This window comes from Leuciscus leuciscus (genome assembly GCF_965113295.1).
Source record: "Leuciscus leuciscus genome assembly, chromosome: 10".
Lineage (NCBI taxonomy): Eukaryota > Metazoa > Chordata > Actinopteri > Cypriniformes > Leuciscidae > Leuciscus > Leuciscus leuciscus.
In genome coordinates, this window is record NC_138734.1 from 19340416 (window position 1) to 19365841 (window position 25426).

General features: G+C 38.9%; 1 protein-coding gene and 2 long non-coding RNA genes across 3 annotated transcripts in view; 1 reads left to right on the forward strand and 2 right to left on the reverse strand.

Annotated features, from left to right (window-relative positions):
- Nucleotides 1-510: 510 nt before the first annotated feature.
- On the reverse strand, nt 511-1108 carry LOC309508660. Its single transcript, XR_014209650.1, has 2 exons — nt 1047-1108; nt 511-816 (listed from the first exon to the last, which is right to left on the reverse strand). It is a non-coding gene; the product is annotated as an uncharacterized lncRNA (long non-coding RNA).
- The window catches only part of LOC309508519, a 44605-nt gene continuing 20239 nt past the window's right edge, over nt 1061-25426 (forward strand). The window contains exons 1-2 of the long non-coding RNA XR_014209492.1: nt 1061-1150; nt 1251-1296. This is a non-coding gene — a long non-coding RNA (uncharacterized lncRNA). The remainder of the gene's footprint in view (nt 1151-1250; nt 1297-25426) is intronic.
- LOC309508173 (extracellular calcium-sensing receptor-like) lies at nt 12221-16213 on the reverse strand (the record flags this gene model as incomplete). Its single annotated transcript, XM_082182698.1, has 6 exons — nt 12221-13152; nt 13238-13352; nt 14366-14593; nt 14701-15438; nt 15527-15815; nt 16005-16213. 6 exons carry the CDS (start codon nt 16211-16213, stop codon nt 12221-12223), a joined length of 2511 nt encoding a protein of 836 aa, XP_082038824.1.

Here is a 25426-nt window from a genome sequence, read left to right on the forward strand (position 1 = left end):
CAATCCATTAGTTTTTCATGTAGGTAGGTATACAGAATTGTATATGAATAGCCTACATGCAATGTTTGCTCTGTTTAATATATAATATGTTTGCTCTTTTAAACTGCTGTTTGGCAGAGCAGTGGTAAATATAATTTTGTTATATATGGTATATATTATTTATGTTATTTATTATTATTATTTATATGCTATTGTAAGTTTATTTTTTTTTTATCATGCACTGCAATGAAGACACCATTTAACCAATTGATTAAATATAACAGCCAGCTTACAAATATAACTAAATAAATAGCACGTGCACGTTTTTTTCATATTCTTTCTTTTAAAACATGTCATCTTTTCCTGTAATTGCAATGTTACCACATTATTGGCTGTCTCTTCGAGTTGTTTTGAGCATGATTGGTTATTCAGACTGTCATCCAGGAATCTGGCCAATGACAGCTATGCGCGCCTTTTACTGGTCAAGTTTGAATATTCGTCTGTTAGAGTGAGTGAGTGAGTGTGTGTGTGTGTGTGTGTGTGTGTGTGTGTGTGTGTGTGTGTGTGTGTGTGTGTGTGTGTGTGTGTGTGTGTGTGTGTGTGTGTGTGCGTGTGCGTGTGCGCGTGTGCGTGTGTGTGTGTGTGTGTGCTGCTGCTGCTCGGGATCTTCAGTACTAGCCTCCTTCGGTTCTGTGGCTTTTACATTGTTTAAAACATGGATTATTTTGCATCGTACTGTTACATTTTTATTTTGAGCGAGTTGCGGGATGTAAATGGACAACGAATTTTAACAACGTACGTGTAACGGACATATTGCAATCTGCGGAAGGGAAATAACTTTATTTTATATAAAAATACATTCTGCTACATCAAAATATAGTGTGTTAAATTGAGAATCTAATGTTAAATGCGATTAGAGCAATATCGATATTATGTCAATGTTTCAGGCTAAGCATGTGTAAATATTGTCTGCTAACTTAGTTTTTGATAAAAAATTTAATAAAACTCAGCATAGGAGCTTTACAATGAGTGAACTGAGAACATTGTGTCTTTATACAGAGAGGAACTCGAACCACACTATGCAAACTAGGCTTTTGAATATTGTTGATCGCGGAATATCGGCCTACCGATCCGTCAAAATGATGAGTCATCATAATATGTTTTTGAGCTGGTGAGTAAAATTTTGCAAGGTTTTGAAAATGTCTCTTTTAGTAAGTAAATACAAATGGCTAATAATATTGCTGTATGTGTGTGTTTACCTCATTATCCAGGAGTTTGGGAAATAAATATTATCCAGCCACACGATCTTCAGTTGCGGTGAGTATTGTCATAGTAAAATACACGTGAAATAGAGGCAGAACATGTAAACTCTGCTCAAAGGCACACTGGTCCAAACCCTCCAGACAATATTTTACCTGTCTTCTTGATATGAGTTTACGGGCCTAGCTGACACAAACATAAATGTCCTTTCAAAATGAAATTATTTTCAAACCTGTATGACTGACTTCTGTGAAACACAAGAATGTTGGGAATAAAACAACACTGGAACCCATAACATTGGAACCCATTTTATGAAAAAAAGGCACAGTGAAGGCATTTCTCAAGATATCTTAATTAAGGTTATACAAAATAAATTCATACAGTTTTGGAACAACATGGAGTAAATAACGAGAGAACACTATTTTTTGGATGAGCTGTTCTTTTTAGGACATGTTCCCAGGGTCCTTTGCTAAATTAACCATGGTTTTTATTATAGTAAAAGTGTAGAAACCATGTTTTTATGATGGATTGATTACAATAATTTATTACCATTTAGTTAGTGTAGCAAAACCATGGTTAATGTTAGTAAGGGTTCTCCAGATTTATATAACACTTAAGGAACACATAAAAAATGGTCCTATGTCACCCAGATCAATAGTCTGTTAACACACATTAACACACATTTTAAATTTTCTTAAGATCAAGCATTGGAGCAATGTTTACGGAGCAGAACAGGCACCAACAGAGAAACACAGGTCCATCACTAGTAAGTATCCACTGCAGTTTATAAAACCATAGTCAATTTTAAAGGCACAATGCACTCCAAAATATCTCTTTTTATCTCCCTTGTGCCATCCCAGATGTATATCTGACTTTCTTTCCACAGAGATTTTTAGAAAAATTATCCATTATTGTAAGCCAATATAATGCAAGTGCATGCTCCAGAAACTATATACAGCCTACAAACAGCCTGCTGTGTTTTTAATAAAGGCCTTCTGAAGTGAAGCGATGCATTTGTGTAAGAAATATATACATATTTAAAACTTTAGCGAGTAAAACAACTAGCTTCCGACAGACGGCCGTACGCATCGATTTTACAGCGAAAGAGTAAGTGAGAAACTGACCTGACGCACAACGTATTGAAGAGCGCAGAGGATGGAGAAAAACTAAACACCAGGGCCCGTATTCATAAAGATTCTAAGAATCCTCTAAGAAAACTCTTCATTTAGCTTAAAAACTTTTACGTAGGAGTCTTAGCTTAAAAGCGATTAGGGACCAATCTGAGAGTAAGGAAAAGCCAAAAACGTTCATCTTAGTAAGGAGGCGGGGTTGACCCCGTTGCTATGTATGACACAATCTTTTGAAGACTGTGATTGGTTGGTTGTCCAAGAAGAAAAAAAAAAAAAAGTGATTTTAAGTAGGGTCTATTCTAAGCCTTCACTTTGAAATTACATGCGTCATTTTTCCTATTTGACCGTTCTCACACACACACACACACACACACACACACACACACACACACACACATTATATATGTGTATATAAATCCTTTTTATTTTATTTACCATGCTGTTAATTTCCTATAAGGTATTTGAGTGGATTAGAATGATAAAAATTGTTCCACTCTTTCCAATTACACTGATTGCTGGCATGTCCTATTTAAGTGGTGGTTTGAATGTTGGTTTTAATGTATCAAACATGGAATTTTCCCAGTTGCCAAATATCGTAATGTAGTGATTACTTTCATTTCTGGCGCTATGGAATTTCTGTGCTGTGTCGGAGATGTTAGCGCGTCTCTCATAAGATCAGTCACAAACATGATCCCTGCACGATCTAATCTATAGCGTCTTATTAACTCACTGTTATTCATTGTCTGCAACACATTTCTTCTCCCTCTTCGTCTTTCTGCCATTTTTCTCCTCTGCTAAAGAAACTCTTAAGCCTCTTAAAAGTCCTCGTCCGTGCTCCTAACAATTTTGACCTTAAGACCTCTTTTAAGGGTTAAGATGCTTTCTGAATTACTTTTTTCTTTACTAGGATTTTTTCTTTAATTTTAAGAGTAAACGCCCACATTTCTAAGAATTTTCGGTAACGCTTTAGATTACAGCCCGGAAAGTACTGCGTAATTAAAATGAAATTACAGTGTAACTTTCGGTAATTACAGTGTACCTATAAAGTACTTGCGTGTAAGTATAGGGGGATAATATGTAAAGTTTTGGGAATAAAGGGGTAACAACCAGGAAAATAACAAATTATTTAGGCAAATTATTTAGACTTAGTATTCCATGTAGTTACAGGGTAAGTATGACATTGCGGGCTGTAAATTAAAGTGGTGCTTCTTACCCTCTTGTTTCATGTAGTTACAGGGTAAGTATGACATTGCGGGCTGTAAATTAAAGTGGTGCTTCTTACCCTCTTGTTTCATGTAGTTACGGGGTAAGTACAATAAAAACACTTACACACCATCTGACATCACTTGGAAAACCTTTATTTGAAAAACAACTTATTTCAAAACAGATTTACAACATATTACACTTCTTATTCTTTATTATTTTTTAAAAATCAACTTTTCATTTCAAATACTAAAGTCCTGACAGAAAGTGCATGTTTTGTCCTTTTTTGTCCCTCTTGGTCCTCCTCTTCTTTTTCTATCGTTCCACTGATTAGCCTAATCTCAAGAAGGAGTCTTTTTCTATTCTGTATTATGTATTAAAAGAAAATACAGTACACCCAGAAATGTTCTCATAATTTACTCATCTTTTCGCTACCGATCAACTGTCACCAGCGAGTGCATGAGAGTCGGCTTCATAGGGTCGGCTTGAATGGCTTCGCGTTTGGTGAAGCTTTAATTAAGCGTTCATTGCATTCTCACGGGAGTTTGATGTGAAACTCGCGCGAGAACTGGTGTCTGTTCTTCTGCATGGTTTGTTTTTCATTATTATTATTATCTGTTATTGTTTGTATTTTGTTGTAAGCAATAATGAAAACATAAAAAAAAAAAAAATTCGACATTCGGTTTTTCGGTGCGCTTACGTCACGCTTTAAATTGTCAAGCGTAAACGTACTCAACCCTCTCATGAACGCGCAGGTGACAGTTGGTCGGAAGCGATAGTCTACAGTTTAAACATTTAAAATATTTGGTATTTTTCTTACATACGCTTATTGTTTCACTTCAGAAGACATTGATTCATCCATTGGGGTCGTATGGATTACTGTAGTTATTGTTGTATGTGCTGTTGTCAACTTTTAGGAACACATGAGCTTGCATTATGCATTCACAGAGATTATTTATTTTTCTAAAAACTTTTGTTTGTGTTAATCTGAAGAAGGAAATTCGTATACATCTCGGATGACATGAGGGTAAAAGATGAGTAAATGGTGAGGACATTTCTGTACTGTATTTTCTTTTAACACATAATACAGAATAGCAAGAGACATGTCATGGGATTCCTTCTTAAGATTCATCAGTGGAAAGAAAGAAAAAGAAGAAGAGGAACAAGAGGAGGAGGAAACCAAGCAAGAGAAACAAATTGCTGTAAATCCGTTTTGAAATAAGTTGTTTTTCAAATAAAGTTTTCCAAGTGATATCAGATTGTGTGTGTGTACGTATGTTTTTATTGTACTTACCCTGTAACTACATGAAACAAGAGGGTAAGAAGCACCACTTTAATTTACAGCCCGCAATGTCATACTTACCCTGTAACTACATGAAACAAGAGGGTAAGAAGCACCACTTTAATTTACAGCCCGCAATGTCATACTTACCCTGTAACTACATGAAACAAGAGGGTAAGAAGCACCACTTTAATTTACAGCCCGCAATGTCATACTTACCCTGTAACTACATGAAACAAGAGTATATTTTCCTAGCATTTAAAAAAATAAAAAGTTGCAATAGTTTTACTTGCCTTGAAACTTAATCAGTGCACCTTTGCAATAATAACTAATTAGCCTACTTTATAAATGCACTGATAGGTACCCCGCAATTTAAAAAAAGCCTTTATGTATTTTTATACACGTATTATTACAAAAAGGTGCAGTGTATGTAGCCTACTCGCTAAATTGCTCCCAAAAGTAAGATTCTAAAATACTTAAATAATATAAATAATTTGCCTAAATAATTTGTTATTTTCCTGGTTGTTACCCCTTTATTCACAAAACTTTACATATAATTCCCCTATACTTACACGTACATACTTTATAGGTACACTGTAATTACCGAAAGTTACACTGTAATTTCGTTTTAATTACGCAGTATTTTCCTGGTTGTTACACCTTTATTCCCAAGACTTAACATATTGTTCCCCTATACTTACACGTAAGTACTTTATAGGTACACTGTAATTACCGAAAGTTATACTGTACTTTCATTTTAATTACGCAGTACTTTCCGGGCTGTAATCTAAAGCGTTACCGAATTTTCTTAGAATTTTGTCACTAGGAGCTACTCTTTGCATTAAGATTCTTTATGAATACGGGAATTAGAAGTCTAAAACGAGAATTTTTAAAGAGAAATGTGGGAGGAGCTTGAATTTATTGCCTAGCCCTGTTTGTTTGAACCGCGAGAGCCGTCAAAGCTTACACTACTCCTACGTCGTACATCGACAAGAGTTACTCTTTGGGCGTAATTTGACTTGCATATGGCTGTCTGCCGGAAGCTAGTTATTTAAGTCGATAAAATTATAAATATGGATATGTTTCTTACACGAACGCATCACTTCGCCTTTATTAACCTGCCACAGCCGTGTGGAGTACTTTTATCATGGATGGATGCATTTTTATGGACTTATCAAAAAAATCCCACAGGGAGCTACAGAATAAGAAATCTTTGAAGTCCACTTTTTTACTGTCTGTTTCCATCATTTTTATTTTTTTTATTTTTTTTTGGAATTGTGAGGCAGGAACACACAATTGCAAGAAAATATCAGAATTGTGAGCTGGCTTTTTTACTCCCCTCAGAATTCACCCTTCGAGGGAGTTTGATTGACAGGTATTTATTTTTTACATTTCTATTTTACAAAAAATTTTTTTTTACAAAAATTACACAAATGAAACGTTGAGACTTTGTTTCATATTAAAAGTAACCTGCTCTGTCTTGTCTCGGCGTTTAGACCGTTTTTTCTTTGATCCGCAATGTATTTTTCATTGCGTGACAACATGATGTGTGGCGTGAGAGCGCCATGGCTTGTTGGACATGGCAACAGTAACTAAAGGGGGCGGGTCTTTGCAAATTGCATTAACCATGGCTGCCTGTTAATTATCACTGGACTACTTCGCTCTCGCATCTCCCAAAAGTATATATTTTTTTTTTTTTTTTCTTGATTCCATTTTAATGGTTTAATTAAATTGCTATAACCAATTATTTAAAATGTAATGATTTAAACAAAACTTTCTTCAAAGGTTAAACCAAACTTTTATTTTGACGGATTGCCGTGTAGACCTTTGAGTCTCTCTGTGTTTTATGATATGATGATAGTTTTTCTCAAATGAAGCTAAAATGTTGCTGAAGTGACTCAGAGCGGCTGTGTTGATGAAGTGCATAGGCTGAAAACATCGCGAGTGTCATGTGTGCCTCAGTGTGTGTGTGGTAAATAAAACAGTGCGTCTGTGCCATTCATTCACTGAGACACACAGAACATGCACGATTCCTATTTAAATGGTCTTTATGTGGTTTAATATTGACAGACACTGGTCTATATTGTGATTTTATTTAGGGCTGGGCCGGTTACCGCAATACCGCGGTCACGTGACGCCTACCGTGGGTCTGAGCTTGTCACCGTCATCACCGCTAAAAAATAAATAAACACTGGCCTTCACATGTGTTCACGTTAGGGTTGGTGATGGCTGACCGACATCACGATGGAGACTCTCCATCGTGATGCCACGCCCCCCACCCTGTCAGACCAGCCCAGTCTCACGGCAGTTCGTGAAATGGTCACGTAATTTAATCTATTGATTCGTGTACACCAGTGGTTGGGAACCTATGGCTCGCGAGCCACGCCTGGCTCTTTGGCAAAAGTCATGTGGCTCGCAAGGTCTCTCACCTTTTACCAACAAACGATCGATAAAAAAATTAAGACACATCAACAGAGATCGGCTCTTTGCAGAAAAAGCAGCCAATTACAATTCCCTTGTTGTAGCCTACAGCCTACCGAAGTTAATGAAAAGTTTATGATAATAATAATAATATTCAAGTTGTACAGGCAAAAGTGCGTGTTCAGTGCTGTTCGCGAGTGTCACGAGTCACCACAGCAATCAACTAATTGCTTGCGTTTCTGTGGTGGTAACCTACAGCTCCTGCACTGGGATTCAAGCTGGCGAAAAATATTTTAGAACAGCAGCGAAAATGTAAAAGTAGGCTATATAAACTTTAATATACCATTTTATTGAAACGGGTGCTTTGCTGTGCAAAGCGACATTTCGAAACATTTCACCCGCTGGCCGCAGGTACTTTCACTTTAGCCGCAGAGACCCTATTATGTCCTATAAATGTGTCGTATTTTTGATAATCCGCGCATATTTCAGTTGACGATTCTGTTTAAAGTTATTAATAACGAAACATGAATGAATGAGAAAGAAAAGAGCAGGATGTGCTTTATATTGAAAAATATTAAAAGCGCGATAAGTCGCGAAAGAGAACTGAATTGTACTGACAGGATGCTGTGCGCGCGCTCCGAGCGCAACACGCTCCGATAGTAGCCTTTGTCTCCGGTTGCGCACCTAAACGGCCAAATAAACACAGAAATATATCAAAATGCCAAGTCGAGTATTCCCGTAAACACAGTAGATGTAAGTAACGTTACTGTGTGCATTCTCTCTCTCTCACACACGCACACGAAGAGGATTTATGCTCATCAGTTGGTAACTCAACCTCACAGTGAAAGCCCTGCACAATTAATTTCATATTGCAACTTATTTATTGTTTGCTGAATATATGTTTGTTTTTAGTTGTCTATGGACCTAATAATTACTACTGTTGAATTTTATTCCCCACCCCACGATATCATCGTCCATCGCGATATTTTACTGTAAACATCGTCAACTGCCAATTTAGGGGACATCGCCCAACCCTAGTTCACGTTGTGTCCAATGACATGGATTCATTGATTATAATGACATGGATTGTGTCTAATAACATTGTCTTACATGGATTCAAGGTTTTCTAAACAAAACTTATCATCAAAAGATGGAGCAAATCCGACCTTTCGCAAGTTGGGGAGCGCAATGTTCCATGACACATAATAACATTATGTAGGCTATTGACTATAACCCCTTATTTACACTCTGTGGTGCGTTACGGCTGCGACGCGGCTACCGGAGCTGATCGCGCCCACTCTAGTCAATGCTTGTGTTTGCACCAGCCACGACGCAGCGCATTTCAGAAGTGTCTCTCCGCGCCGCTTCGCTAAATATAGGCGCCTAGTCTATTTTCGGCGGACACCGCGTCCAAGCCGCACCGTAAATTTAAAAAAAAATGAATAAAATAATAATAATTAATTTTCAAAATAAACACCCTGTGCAGACTCCCAATTATATTGCAAATGTCTTATAGCCTATAATTTGAAGCCCCAAAAGCAGGACCTCAGCTTTTAATTGCGCGTGCTTATTTAACACAATTCTCTCACGTGAAGACCGCGTTTGTCAACCCTCGCAGAGTCGCGGCAAGTGCACCGCACCAGAGAGTAATCTTGACGGCACTTGCAAGAAAATGGATAAGTAGGCTACATAATCAAATTCACAAATATTACACCATTTAAACATTATTAAAAATACATAGGCTACTGAGTTACTAAAACAATCTTTGTCAAAGAACACAGTTTTTGTTTCCATTTGTTTAATTTCAAGATCTGAGGTGAATTATCCATTGTTGCTTTTACAGCTACAAAGCTGGAGCACTAAATGATATTCAAAGTCACATTGCATGCTTTTAACATTAAATAAAGCACATAAACAGTACCTGAGATTATCATTGCCATGTTTGTTGTTCCAGCCGCGACGTCGCAGAAAAAAAAACTGTGGGGAGGGGGGTTGAGGTTTAAAGCGGTTTACCGCTAATTTCGGTAATTTCTTGCTTTTCAACCGCGGTAAGAAAAAATCCATACCGTCCCAGCCCTAATTTTATTTAAGTTTACTGACCTACTTTTCATCTAAAGGTGTAACTAAGTAACCACCGGAAGTGCGAGTACACTGCTTGGCGATTTTGAACGTTCCGAAACCGGGAAATGAGATAAGGGCCTATTGGACTTGATAACTTGCAATTGTAACTTTTATATCTCACAATTCAAAAAAAAAAAAAAAAAAAACAGAACTGCTTTTTTTTTCTCAGATTTTCTAATTTATCCTGTGATTCTGACTTTCAAACAGCCAATTGTGAGTTTATATCTCGCACTTCTGAGAAAAAAAAAAAATTGAATTGTGTCGCAATTACCTTTTTTAAAAATTGTTAGAAACAAGCTTTCATATGCACAGACAGTAGCTCACATTTAACGTGCAGATTGTGCGCACACAGAAACCTACTGGAGCACAGAAAGTTAGTGTCAACACTGTCCTGTGATTTCTCAATAAGAAACTGCGTAGAAACAGAAGTTATAGCATATATTTCTTTCTGCTTTTGAAGCAACTAAAACTTACAGCTTAGCTAATAGCAAAGAGACGATACACAGGTATGATTAAATCACACTAGAAATGTTTCTATCGCCAATGCATTCAAATGCAGTGCTACTTTATCTGTATCTGATTTAAAACAAGCGGAAATCTGTAAGAAATGTAACAATCCATAGACAATATAACTGATGAAAATGAGCTGTTACATCAGAGCAAAAGCATCGTGGGCAGTGCTGTGACATGCTGCAGCTGTGCTCAAGGCGACCTGAGTTCAAGGTTCACACTTTTCAAGCCAAGTTTGTAGTTTGTTCACATAATTTAGCCTCTAGTTGTGTTATTAACATGTATATAATGGATTAAGTATATGTTTTAAATTACAGAAAATACTAGATACATCCTGATCCAACAATAGCAATATTTGGAATGACATCAGAGAATCTCTCACTACCACCAGGTCAGTCTGACGCAGTGGATTTTTCTTCTTTGTTGGCCCGAGGGATTATACTCCTACAGTGGAAGTCGAACAAACTACCAACACATACCAAGTGGGTAGAGAGTATCATGGCATATTTAAAATGAGAGAAACTCAAATATATTCACCCAAGGCTCTGTTAACATATTTTGTAAAGTCTGGAGACCTTTACTTTCATAATTTGAGGAGAGATTTGTTCCAAACACTAATTGTAGGCTCCCCCTAGTCAGAAACAATAATTACACCTAATTTAACAGTATGTTACATCATGTGTTTATTCATTGTCTTTGTTGTTGAGATCAGTTAAACATGTTTTTTTACACTGATAGGGTGTAGCTTCCAGCTGTGTATTAATTCAAATGTTTTTTATTTGTGTCTTTATGTTTATGAAGCCTAGCTTCTGGGCAAGTACAAGTCACTGGAGCCTTTGCGTCAGGCTTTTTTGCAGGTTGCAACATGTCACTAATCCTCATGCATTGTGTTTCTTCTTTCTGTAACTTCAGTTTGACCCCCCCATATATTCATGTATCACATGTAAATTGGTAAATTCTGTTAAATTTACATGAAAAACAATCATTACCTATCTTTTGACAACAGAGTTTGTATTGTATTTAGAGCAGGGGTGTCCAAACCCACTCTTGGAGGGCCACTGTCCTGCAGAGTTTAGCTCCAACCTCAATTAAACATACATGAACCAGCTAATCAATGACTTACTAGGCATACTAGAAACTTGCAGGCTGGTGTGTTGAGGCAAATTGGAGCTAAACTCTGCAGGACAGCGGCCCAACAGGAGCAGGTTTGGACACACCTGGGCCCGTATTCATAAAGAATCTTAATGCAAAGAGTAGCTCCTGGTGACAAAATTCTAAGAAAATTCTTAGAAATGTGGCCGTTTACTCTTAAAATTAAAGAAAAAATCCTAGTAAAGAAAAAAGTAATTCAGAAAGCATCTTAACCCTTAAAAGAGATCTTAAGGTCAAAATTGTTAGGAGCACGGACGAGGACTTTTAAGAGGCTTAAGAGTTTCTTTAGCAGAGGAGAAAATGACAGAAAGACGAAGAGGGAGAAGAAATGTGTTGCAGACAATGAATAACAGTGAGTTAATAAGACGCTATAGATTAGATCGTGCAGGGATCATGTTTGTGACTGATCTTATTAGAGACGCGCTAACATCTCCGACACAGCACAGAAATGCCATAGCGCCAGAAATGAAAATAATCACTACATTACGATATTTGGCAACTGGGAAAATTCCATGTTTGATACATTAAAACCAACATTCAAACCACCACTTAAATAGACATGCCAGCAATCAGTGTAATTGGAAAGAGTGGAACAATTTTTATCATTCTAAGCCAATCAAATACCTTATAGGAAATGAACAGCATGGTAAATTAAAAAAAAGGATTTATATACACATATATAATGTGTGTGTGTGTGTGTGAGAACGGTCAAATAGGAAAAATGACGCATGTAATTTCAAAGTGAAGGCTTAGAATAGACCCTATACTTAAAATCACTTCTTTTTTTTTCTTTTTTTTTGGACAACCAACCAATCACAGTCTTCAAAAGATTGTGTCATACATAGCAACAGGGTCAACCCCGCCTCCTTACTAAGATGAAAGTTTTTGTCTTTTCCTTACTCAGAGTTGCTCTCAGATCGGTCCCGAATCGCTTTTAAGCTAAGACTCCTACGTAAAAGTTTTTAAGCTAAATTAAGAGTTTTCTTAGAGGATTCTTAGAATCTTTATGAATATGGGCCCTGATATAGAGCAAGCATCATGTGAAGGCTACTCTGCATTCCCTATCATATCTAGTTATTCTCTTTTCCTTTTTTGACTTAATGCTGTGAGTAGCAGTCACCTAAAAACTATCCTCTGATAAAATGTAGTACTATTTTATATCTTAAAATGTAGATGTTGTTTTTACCATCATATGTTGTTTTGTATTTTGATTAGGCTTAAGCAAGATTATATAACATTTAGGGGCAAATATACAGGATAGCAAACCAAAGCTTGAGGCTAAAATGGCAAATATCTCCACAGCTACTGTAAATTTTCCAGGAGAACTAACATAAGAAGGGATGAATGTGATCCATACAGCACAGAATATTATCATGCTGAATGTGATGAATTTGGCCTCATTGAAGTTATCAGGTAGTGTGCGAGCCAGAAAAGCTAAAATGAAGCACAAGACAGCCAGTAGGCCAATATAACCCAGAACAGCTGAGAAACCTATTGTAGATCCCAGACTGCACTCAAGAATGATCTTTTCCTTATAATATTTCATATTTTTGTAGGGAAATGGAGGAGAACTTGATACCCAAAGCACACAGATAAGAACCTGTATAAGTGTAAAGGCAAGGACACTGAGTTGCTGTTGTGAAGGCCCAAACCATTTCATGACATTACTTCCTGGAAGTGTAGCCTTGAAGGCCATTAACACCACTACTGTTTTCCCCAGAACACAGGAGATACAGAGGACAAAGGTGATCCCAAACGCTGTGTGACGCAACATACAAGACCACTCAGTGGGCCGACCAATGAAAGTAAGTGAACAGAGAAAACACAAAGTCAATGAGAAGAGCAGCAGAAAGCTCAGCTCTGAGTTGTTGGCTTTTACTATGGGGGTGTCCTTCTTGCTGTAAAACAGGATGGCCACCAGTGCAGTTAATCCTACTCCAAACAGAGAGAAAAAGACTAGCACTATACCCATAACTTCTGTGAATGACAGAAACTCTACAGGCTTTAACACACATTTATTTTTCTCAGCATTAGACCAGTATTCCCCTGGACACTGCTTGCAGTTATTTGAATCTGGAAAGGAAGTTGTGTTTACTATAGTTAGATATTAAAAAGAAAACAGTTTTATTAATGAACTCCTTTGATGATAAACTGCACCCTGAACAGTAGAAGAACACACAATGAGCCACTAACCATTTTTTTGGAATACAGTCATAACAGCAGACAGGTCTTCCTTTCTGTGCAGCCTTCCTAGTGCCTGGAGAACAGCTCTCACTGCACACAGACCTTGGCTTCTACATGGAAAATTACATTATACATAGTTATCTATACTGACTCTGAAATTAAAATAAATACCAAGTTCTGTCTTGAAACTCTAGGCGCCCTATCATACACCTGGTAAGTGTTTTTTGCTAGTTTCAGCCCAACGCAATTATCATTTGCACGTCCCGCTTGCAAATTCCACCATGGCGTGAGCGCAACTGGCTTTTAAAGGGAATGGGAGATGAGACTCTGATTGGTGTATTGCATATTATGCCCCCCCAAAAAACACCCATTACTCAATAAAAGAATAGGGACAACCCTTTGAGACCATGCGCCGGGTGCGCAGACCATTGTTCCCATCGTTAAACTAGCCAAAGTGGATTCGGACACGCCCTAATTGCCATGCGCTTTGGACCATGCATTTAGATCGTTAAAACAGGGCCCTAGATGGCGCAGACTGATAGGTCCTTAACGCAATTTGGTAGTGATCACATCGTTATCTACATAGCGCTGCTGATTGGGTCCTTTTGCATCAGCCGCCAATGAGCTGTGGCTCAATATTCAAATACTGGTAGTGTTTGCTTTAAACAGTCTGCAGCATCCTTTCAGAAAACCCTCCATCTTCCCCAGCTCTGACTGTATAGATCTGCTACAGGGGTTATGTCATGGACTCTATGTTATATGAGCAGCAGCAGCATAAAATAATGAAAATAATTGCCAGTATTTTTCAGCAGAGACTAGAACATCTTTGAAGCATAAAATGACACAAATGCTAATTGGTAACTAACAAATGCCAGTATGTTGTAAATGCGTCTCCAGAACAAAACAACAGTTTGCAAAAATCAGCACACTTAGTAATGCTCTCTGCGGCTTCTTTTATCAGCTTTAGTTATTGCTTTCCACAAGCAACTTTGTATTTTCTTTGGTTCAGGTAATTAAATTGTAAATATGAATGCCACATTAGTTAATATCAGTCAAGCAGTATTCAAATGTGAACCTTTTGTGTGGGAAAACCCTTTAGGACAAACTGGTTATTGCCATTTACCTCCAGTTTTTCTCTGGCCCAGATTATGTTTTTAGTGTTAATCACAAAGCGCTGGTCAGGAGGTAGAGAGGCATCATAGTATCCCACTGATTTGAACTGGAGTGATCCATCTGTTTCCTTCTGCCAGTTCACAATTTCATACTGGGCTATTGCGCCACCAGTGCTGTCAAACCACACATGGTCTCCTGTCTTTACAGTGAAATTAACCTTTTTCAGAGCCTCAACCACCTAAAAAAATTAGACAGTTTTGATATATTATCATTTTAACAAAATGTCAGACAAAATTGGAGCCTCTTTCACTCCTTGTCTGATTTTTATTTATTTTTATTTTTTACCTGCTGTGGTTGTATTGTCAGGCCTTTTTCACAACCTTCTTGTCCTTTGCACTTGAGTAGACTGTGTAGTGAATGAGCCACTGCATAAACTGCTTTGTAGACATAGCTTAGAAATCTTTGTTCAAGCACATCTTCGTTGTAGTTTCTCACCACAAATAGGTCCTGATATCGACTGCAATTTATTTCAGCACTAGAAGAGCATGGAAAAGCTATGTCCCAGAATGCTTTCCTAGCATACTCTGCAAACCCTTCAATTTGGATTTTTTTCACTGCAAACCCCAGTGACCCTCCCAGCACATGAAAACTGTTTGGAGTCATCAAACTTTTTGCAGTTATCCATGCCTCCACACCTATCATTTGGAGGCCTGTAATGTTCTGAATAGTTAGCTGCTCAAGTAGACTTTTCATCTCAAATCCAGTAAGAAATGCAACAATTACTTTAGAGGACCCTTGTTGTATCATGTCTACCACATTTCTGATTTTTTCAGGCTCTGTTCTCAGGAATTTCACAGAGTACTCCACACAAATCCCCTCTTCTTGGGCTGTTTTTAGAAATATGGCCATTCCATAGTTTCCATAGTCATTGTCACTGTTCACAGCTCCCACCCAAGACCAGCCAAAGTATTTGACTATGTTTGCAATTGCTTTACTCTGGTGGTAATCACTAGCAATAGTCCTGAAGAAAGACGGATATTCTTTCCTGTTACTCAGACACTCACATGTGGCTGTGGGACTTATCTGGGTGGTAGGTGAGACAAAAACACAGATACACATCAGTATAATCATTATAGTATCAGAATTATTTTTAAATGTACTTGCTCCTTACCACTGGAATTTTAAAAGGTCCTGTAGTTCTGGACAGAATCACTGTGTTAGAAGACTCTGTTTCTCCTATGATAGCATGTATAAGAGACGGTCCACTGCATCTGTCTCCTGTTGCACACTCTGGACCATTCATCAATGCCATAGTAGCACTCATTGAAAACAGTCTTGAACCACAGGTATCATAAATTTCATAGCCAACTGAAACATTTGGGAGCAAACTTTTATTTTTGTTAATCTCTTCAATGGCAAAGATCATGGTTTGAGCTAGCCGGAAATCTTTTATATTCACACTGTGAAGATATTAAACCATCATGGTAAATAGCAAATAATAAAGAATCAGATTAATAAGTTTTACTTTTACATTAACTTGGCTTATACTTAAAACACCATAATATTTCAGATGTTATTTGCTGTTATAAATTAAATTTTGTTGATTACCTGCAATCCAGTTTTAAATAAAGAAATATAAAGAAGCAAACCTGGAGCATGACAGTAGCTGGGGTTTTTGTGTAAACCCAAATAAAGGCAATGATACTTCAGTGTGGATAACAAAAAGAGCTCCAATAACTATGTCTCCATCCTTGGAAAGCAATGGATACTTAGTGTCTCCCATCGTTCGGCAAAGAGTGTTTTCCGCCTTTGTATTTAGTTGATAGAAAAGCAGGAGTGTGTAAGGAAAGATCAGCATCCCAAAGACTGAGCTCTACTGCGACTACCAAATATAAGTGACCTGATACATCATTTAGCACTTTTATAGACAGAAGTATTATGGATAAATGGTTGTGAACGTAGCTAGTTACCTCATAGGACATAATTCAAGTCAAGCAGGAAATGGAGTGGAGTCAAGCCAATTAGATTTTTCAGTTTTGGTACTGTCACTGTTACCAGCTTTGCAGACCTGCCAACCTGTACGCATTTTGCGTAGCGGATACGCATTTTGACCTCAAAGTACGCCGGTACGATTTGTCACTCTAAACTACACAAAAACCTGGTGACGCCTCTGTGCACGCGCAGTCCTAAAATCAAGAAACAGCAAAATAAGCGAAGTTCGACCAATCATAGCGCTGGGTTCATTTCCCAAATAGCAAGCGGGGATGAGTAGATGACTGCAGTCAAGTGGGTCGCGCGTTGAAAATTGATTTTAAGACTCTATTTTCTGCTATTTTCCATCTTATTAGGACACAAATAATACAATTTCATGATTTTTTTTTTAAAACATGACTTAATTTTTTTTATTTTTTTATTATTTTAATGTTTGTAGGCCTATATATGATTTACATTAATTATTACATAATTTATTCATGTTCATATTAATGTTAATTATTATACGTCATTATTAATGTTAATTAATAATTAATCATTAATGTTAATTTTAATGTTTTATATATATTATACATTCATTATTATACTTCATTAATTAATGTTAATTAAATTTGATATTAATGTTAATTATCATTAGGGGTGTAACGATATATCGTGGTACAATCTATCGTGATGCAAAAATGTTACGATATGTATCGTAGAGTTATGGTGATTTTTATTTATTTACTTATTTTTTACGATATGACGTCCGTTTTATCCTTTTGGTTGAGCTACCGCACCCGCGTCACGCTTGCATTCACGCTCAAATGAATCGCTTGAACTGAGCAGTAGCAGGGCAAAATGAGTTTGACTGAAATTGAAATAGAGGATGCCCCGTCCACTTACAAGTCCGACGTCTGGCAGCATTTTGGTTTTCCAGTTATCGACAGGAGGACGGTAAAAAAACAGACAAAACACGAACTGTGTGTAAATACTGTAAACAAACACTGTTATACACGACGTCGAACACTACAAATATGATGTGTCATTTAAAACGGCACTACAAAGACATACTTCTGCAACCTGGTGCGAAAAAGAGAGTGAAAGAAGGCCAATCATCTATACAAAGTAGTTTTGCTTCAACGTGGTCTCAGTCAAGTGCAAAAGCTTAAGAAATAACCAGATGCATCAGAGTTTTTATCGCAAAATACATGAGGCCATTCTCTGTTGTCGACAATGTTGGATTTTGCGAATTGGTGAAGGTACACACTTAAAAGAGATTGAACCTTTGGGGTTCAAAAAAGAACTTTAAATTTATTGTCACAAACAAATTTTTGAATTGGACTTGTGGTACTATGAGTTAAATAGTATGGTTCAGGCCCCTCAAGTCTAAAATTGTATGCATAGCGTCAACGTCATGACGCAGCGTTGAAGTATCACTTTGAAGGGGAATACATTAAACAGAATTTAAAGCTGCAGTAATTCAGTTATAAAGTAACACAAATGTTTTGTAGTCTGTTTTCTTTTTTTTTCTTTTTTATTATATATTACTGTACAGAGCTATTTTATTCTGAACACCAATACAATTTGTCTTCAAGCTTTTGCATATGACATATGGCCAGTCTATTTCACATGTATGTATGTATCAAATCATGGATGTCCATTTTATGTTTAAAACACTTTACTTGATTTTACTCATAATACAAAAGATTCATGAATATGCCTAAAGATATTTTAGTCTAAAGATCACAAAGCAGCCATAGTGTACGTGGCTGGAATGGTGCACAATGTGTAATGGCAGACAGAAAAACTTGGCATACCCGAGGCTTCAGTCATCCGCGGGTATTAGCGGATTAGCGGATTACTGTGTTTCATTCATGGGTGATATTTTGGTTGTTGAGCATAGATAATTCATTTCTAACGTGCAGAGTTTACAAAAGATATTTCTTAAACATTTATGTCCATGTATTATGTGCATTTATTGCATGTTCCAAACCACGTTTTGTCATGAAAACACGCGTGAGAAATGGAATGGGAAATGATGCGAAACAGGAGTTGTCTATTTGAAAATGGACACTGGGACAAAATTGGTGGTGCAAGTTGTTTGTGCAATAATCTGTTCAGAACCCCCAAAAAAACAGAACTCCTCCTTTCCCAGTTTCTGTAAATTTCCTTAAAGACATCTTATATCTCAAGCTAGTATGGACAGGTTTTTTCAGAATAGAACCAATTCAAGTTTTTTTACATCACAGTTATACCCCTCATGTTTGACTTTCGTATACCTGATCATTTTACTTGAATTCAGCAATATTCAACAATATTAAAAAGATACAAAGAAATAAAAGTACATAAAAATCCCTTATTTCAAATTCTGTCTTTTAACCCTCTTTACATATCATCATTCTTGAAATGGAAAAATAAAATAAGAAAAATAAAGAAAACCAGTAATCAAAAAAAAATAAAAATGTTAGAAAATCTCTTTCATGTACCCAGAAAGGTAAAGAAAAAATTTATCACATCCCTGTGTAAATGTCATCACTGTCATAATCATACTGCTCTTCACCAGTGGCCGGATACACAGTCAGTTTTACTGCTTGAACTGACGTCAGCGTGCTACCTGTCCCTGCCCTGATCAGTCTCTGTACTGAACTGGAAATGCACGTCATGATACATGGTAAACAGAATAAAATTAACAATCCCATTCCAACAATTGGCAAGACAACTTGAATTATTCGGTAGAACCACCCTGACCACAAAGACATCAGCCATCCCGCCCACTGACTATCAGTAGCCGGAGAGGGCTCCCTTACGGCTTCCCTCATGTGATCAATGATATTGGTTATGTTGTCACTGTAATCAGGAATGTTAAAGGGGTCATATAATGCCATTTTTGTACAAGCTAATATGATTCTTTAGGGTCTAAATTAAAAGTTTGTAATATACTTTAATTAAAAATTCTCATTAGTATTGTAAGAAAACACTCATTTTAGCTGGTCAAAAACAGCTCTGTTTTCAGCACGCCGTTTCAGTGCATGTGTCTTTAAATGATAATGAGCTTTGCTCACCCCGCCCCTCTGTTCTGTGCGGACACCGTTTGTAACACAATAACCACGCGTTGTTCATTATAAACGTGGGATTATGAATTATATTGAGAACGTCGTACATAGAAAACATGCTGTAATGTACCCTGAGTGTAAACCTTAGATGCATTCATCGTGAAGCCTGCAGCAAGGTTTGCAAATTTCGCAAAGATTAATATAAATTCTAATATAAAGGTTAATAAAACATTACACTCACATCTTCTGGAGGTTCAGCAGTAACACGTTGGTACCGATCCGTTTTTTCTCGTTTGTAAAGCTGTCTGGTGTGAAATGATTCGTGTAAACATGAAAGCATGGACGATCGTGGGGAATCCCCGTGAGGGAATCCCCGCGTCAATCCTTTGGGCATATCGCTTCAAAAACAAAACTCAGCCACTGCATCTATAACGGCTCAGATTTAGGAACATCCAAATGACTGCTGTGTTCCTTATTACATCTAAGAACAGAACACCACAATCGCGTAGACGCCATTCTACTCCAGCATATCAACAATGGCGGACTACTATGACGACGGCTGTCACAGCTTGCTCAGGGCGGGTCTTGTGTTGAAGCACGGCTGTCAATCACAATCGCGGGAGGGGCGTACGATCTTATGACGTCACAATATCGAACGGCTTGATTTCATAGATGGTCAAACATATAAGGAGATTAAAACAAAACCACTGGATGGATTTTAATCATGATAGGATGGTTGTGTACAGGCACTGCCAACAGACATTTCAGTGCAATCAACTTGTAAAAGTGCATGTACCATTATATGACCCCTTTAAAACAACATGATACCCCCAACATTTTACAAACTCCACCCCTCTCTGCCGTGAGAATGTCGAGAACTAAACGGTTTTGAATAACTGATTCTCTCAATTGACGCATTTCCTCGCTTATTAATGTCAAAGCATTTTCTGTGCTATTGGCTATTGCTAATACTGTCCATGCTAACCCATTAATCTTGTTAATCGTTACCGCTGTACCCACCCCTAAGAAAATTGACCAACCTATATTTGCTCCCGGTGTTGTCCACGGATCAGTTAAAACATATCCTGCATAATTGTTTGGCAGAGCCCCAGGCAGGATCTTAACATCTCGTTTCTCCCTTTTACCTACTTTGTTTGGCAAATACACAGAAGTTCCAACATTCATTAAAGCTGGATAACAGCAACCTGACCAGTCTTTCTGAGGCAAACGGTGATAAGCTCTGTCGCCACAAACCCACACCGCCGCTGGTGATCTTTGGTGCGGTTTGTTGAATGGGCATGTGAAGTTGACTTCTTTGTTGTTGATGACCGCTGTACAATTGTCCATTGTTCTGTCATGTACGTTAATTTTGATCCTACAGTCAGACCATCCAGTTCTTAACAGTCTCGGTCTGTTGAAACAGACGCAAACGTCACCCTGGGCATACGTTACCCTCAACGGTGGAATTGCTATGTTAGTGTTGTTGTATTGTTGTATATGATCACAGTCGTCAGCAGGCTGTTTCGTTGGTGTTCTTCCTTCTTCCAGGTCCACAACAGCTTTTAGCACATCAGTCATCTGTTGAGGAATAAGACACTTAGTTTCGTTGACTGTTGCTGTCGTCAGAGGGACAGCTTTCCAGGCATGAGACATTTGCAGACACACCCAGCAGCTTGTTTTTATCTCCAGTTCCTCTTTCTGCAGTATTGCTAGTGCGCAGGCTTTGTTCCCCTGGCATTTCATCATGGCTTTTTGCACTTCAGGATTTATCTGACCTTTGCTTGTGTCTTCGTCCCCCATCCAGGCCAGTTCTTCTTCAGAAGCCTGTTCGACCGTGGGTGGCACTGGTGACAAGAAAGGTGTCGTCGTCGTTGCTGTTTGTGGTCTGGTTGCCTCGATTACCATAATGTCTATTCTCTCATACCAGTCAGTTTCAGTCAAGTCCAGGGCACAGTAATACCTGCCTTGGTCCGCACGTGTCGCATGTTTCAATTTTACTCTCATCCCATATCTGTTGTTACTCGTTTCATCTTCAGTGTGCACCTGAAATCTTTCATCGTATTCCGTCCTGTAGTGATGAGTGTATGCTTTACGTCGGTCCACTTACATGGGCTTTCGCAGAAGTAGAAATGTGCGTGCTCTTCCGCATGTCCATCGCACCCGAGACAGTTCTTTTGGAATGGGTTGCACTTGAAAGTCACACTCGATCCCTCCTCTATCGTGACGATGCTTCCGTGCAGTCCTCTCACCGGCTCCACTTCCGTGTATGTGTCTCTTTTATCACGTTGTCTGATGATGCTGTTCAGCACAGATGTTTCCGTCCAGTTGGTGTGTTTTTTTGCGGGCCACACTTTCAAGCCCTCAGTGGAACACAAATTTATCAAACAGATAGTCACTGATAAAATTAAAATGGATGTAGTCTTACAAGGTTCACACATTCCTGACAGTCTGGATGGATGCCATGGCTTTGAATGATTCATCTTGTACAATACTGCAACTGTGTTGTGTCAGAGAATACCTTTTTGAAACGCTCAGAGTCTTATCAGTCTTTGTTGATATACAGTGTACAGCCTGACACTGATCGTGCAATCTTCTTTTCCCAGCTCCCCCTCTGCAGCTTGTATTTCACTCCGCTCGTCGCTGTCTGCATTTTGGACTCACCACTCTCTCTGAGTGACTTTGCACCTGCACTTAGCGTTCTGGCTTGCTTTTAGCTTATTGTGGAGCTTGTCGTTGTCCTTGGGGCTCCTCCTCCTGTTGCTCTTCCGATATGGGTGGAACTCTCCTGCAGTGATTGGCATGCACCCACGTGGCTCGTTCTCCGACCTTCACCGCCGTATGCGTGATCAGCAAAACTTGGAACGGTCCTAGCCACCGTTTCGCCCTCCAGTTCTTTCTCCTGAGGTCGCGGATCACCACGTAATCACCTGGCCTGATTTTGTGCAGGAACGTCTCTGCTACTTTGCTCTTAGAGAGAGCTTCCTTTACCTGCACAGAAATGTTAGATAACAAACACGACATCTCTTTGCAGTAATTCAACATTTCATTCTCACACACATCTGTCGATGGAAGCCTCCTTTTTTCCCCTGTTATACCCATGAATGGTGGTCTACCAAAGAGGATTTCAAATGGGCTCAAATTTGTTTTGACTCTCTTTCTCATTCTCATGTACATTAACACAGTGGGAAGTGCATTCACCCATGAAAGTCCTGTTTCTTCACAGCATTTTGCCAATTTGTTCTTTACCGTCTGGTTTTCACGCTCAACAGCGCCCCCGCTGGCAGCGTGATAGGCACAGTGTGTTCTCATATCAATTCCTAAGAACTTGCCCACCTGTTTGATTGCCTCATTGACAAAATGTCTTCCGTTATCGGAGCTGATCTTTCTTGGGACGCCCCAACGGGGTACAATCTCGGTCAGCAGTGCCTTTGCAACTGCTGCTGCATCTTGTTTTGAGGTGGGAAACGCCTCAACCCATTTCGAAAACATATCCACCATTACCAAACAATATTTCTTTTTTCCGCACGGGGTTAGTTCAATGAAATCAATCATTAAATATTCAAATGGCCCCTCTGGGGCTGGCTGACTTGCCAGTGGTGTTTTAATGCCCCGTGCAACGTTATATGCCGTGCAAATCACACATCTTTTGCAAAAATTTTCAGCATATATTGTGAAACCTTTGGTAAACCACAATTCCCTCATTTGCATAATCATCCCCATTTTTGATACATGGTCCAACCCATGTAACAATTTAGCGTAATGTCGGAAAAAATGGCTGGGCAGACATGGCTTTCCATTGACAGATGTCCATACACCATCAACAATGCTGCAGCCTGACGCCTTCCATTTGTTTTTCTCAGCTCCTGTGGAAAAAGACTGCATGCTCTGGAAACAAGGAGAAATGTCATTGTTAGGGTTAATGTCAACTTGTGCGCAAGTGGCGCCACTGTTGTCAGCTTTCATCTGCTTTGCTGCCGCTGCTTTCGCAGCCATATCAGCTCTGGCGTTGCCTGTTGATATGGAAGTTTTATCATTAGTATGCGCTGCGCATTTGCAGATTGCAATCTTGCCTGGTAGTAAAATAGCCTCTAAAAGGTCAGATACCAACGAAGCGTTCAGTATTGGTCGTCCGTCTGACTTCAAAAATTTTCTGTGCTTCCACAAAGCACCAAAGTCATGTGTGACCCCAAAAGCATAACGCGAGTCTGTGTAAATCGTTACACACTTATCAGTCATCAATTTACATGCTTCAGTCAAAGCGACTAATTCAGCTGCCTGTGCAGAGTAATGACGTGGTAATTTGCCAGATTTTACCGTTTCAAATTCAGTCGTTACAGCATAGCCAACGTTATTTTGTCCTGTTTGTGGATCTTTCGACGCAGATCCATCCACAAACAGGATATTGTCACAGTTATCAAGCGGAACGTCCATCAAATCTGGACGCGGTGTGCACACCTGTTCAAGCGCTGATAGACAACAGTGATGTTCATCGCCGTCCTGCTCTGTGGGCAGAAGGGTGGCGGCGTTCAAAGTTGTGCATCTTTTAACAGTGATATTCGGCATATCCAACAAAATTGTGTGATACCTCAGCCATCGAGCTGTAGACAAATGTGACGTTCTCTGCTCCTGCAAAATCAAAGACACCGAATGTGGGACTTCTAAAGTCAGATCAGCATAGCCTACAAACTCTTTTGAGGCCATAACAGCCAATTCAGCCGCTGCCACTGCCCTCAGACAGTGTGGCAATCCTGCGGCTACAGGGTCGAGTTTTGTTGAAAAATATCCTACGGGTCTCAATCGGTCACCATGTGTTTGCAGGAGGACAGAAGTCATATAACCATTCTTTTCATCGACCATCTGTGTGAACCTACGGTCCACCACCGGGAGGCCCAGCGATGGAGCTGTACACAACTGTACTTTCATGTTATCAAACGCTGTTTCAGCCTCACTTGTCCAAACAAGTTTGTCACATGACTTCAGTCCTTTCCCTGTTGTGAGGGCTCGTAAAGGCTGTTCTAAAATGGCAGAGTTGGGAATTAATGTACGACAGTAAGCACACATCCCCAAAAATGACAACAACTGTTTTTTTGTTACTGGCTTTGGCACTTCTTTTATGCCCTGCACCCTCTTTTGTGACAGTGTTTTGCTGTTTTGTTTGATAACATGGCCCAGAAAAGTCACTTCCTGTTTCACAAACTGAAGCTTTGAAAGGCTGACCTTGTGGCCCCCCCTCTCAAGATGCTTGAGGAGAGTCACAGTGTCAGCCCTGCAAATAGACTCACTTTCTGAACAGATCAAAAGGTCATCAACATAAGAAAGTAATGCTGTTCCTTTTGTCACAGTCAGATTCTCAATACTTCTCCTCAGTGCCTCATTGAATAAAGTCGGACTTTCACAAAAACCCTGGCATAATCTCGTAAAAGTATAACCCCTACCATTGAAATCAAACGCAAACCAAAACTGGCTTTTTTTATCGACCGGAACGCTAAAAAAAGCATTAGCCAAATCCACCACAGAAAAATACTTTGCATTTTCTGGAATTTGAGTTAGGATCGTATATGGATTGGGCACTCGGGGTGCGCGCGCAATGACAGATGAATTCACCGCTTGGAGGTCCTGGACAAAACGCCATTCAATAGGCTGATTACGATCTCGTATCTTTTTCACAGGAAAAATTGGAGTTCTGACCGGTGAATCATCACATGGCCTAATTACGCCCTCTTTCAATAAGGCATCAAACACCGGTTTTATACCCTCTATTGCTTCACGTTTCAGGGGATATTGTGCCTTACATGGTCTGAAATCAGATTTTGGTGTGATTACAACTGGCTCACACCCTTTTATCAGCCCCACATCATATTTGTTTTTTGCCCATAAGTTTGGTGATATTTGTGCCAAAGAAATATCAATTTCTGAAGCAGAAATATTCCCCTTTTCCTGTGCCGTCACATTTTTCCCAATAGCAGTCACATTTCTCAGGACCTCAACCTCAAAGTCACAGTTTGATTTAAATGCCCCCACACTTTCACTCTCTGCTGTCTGTG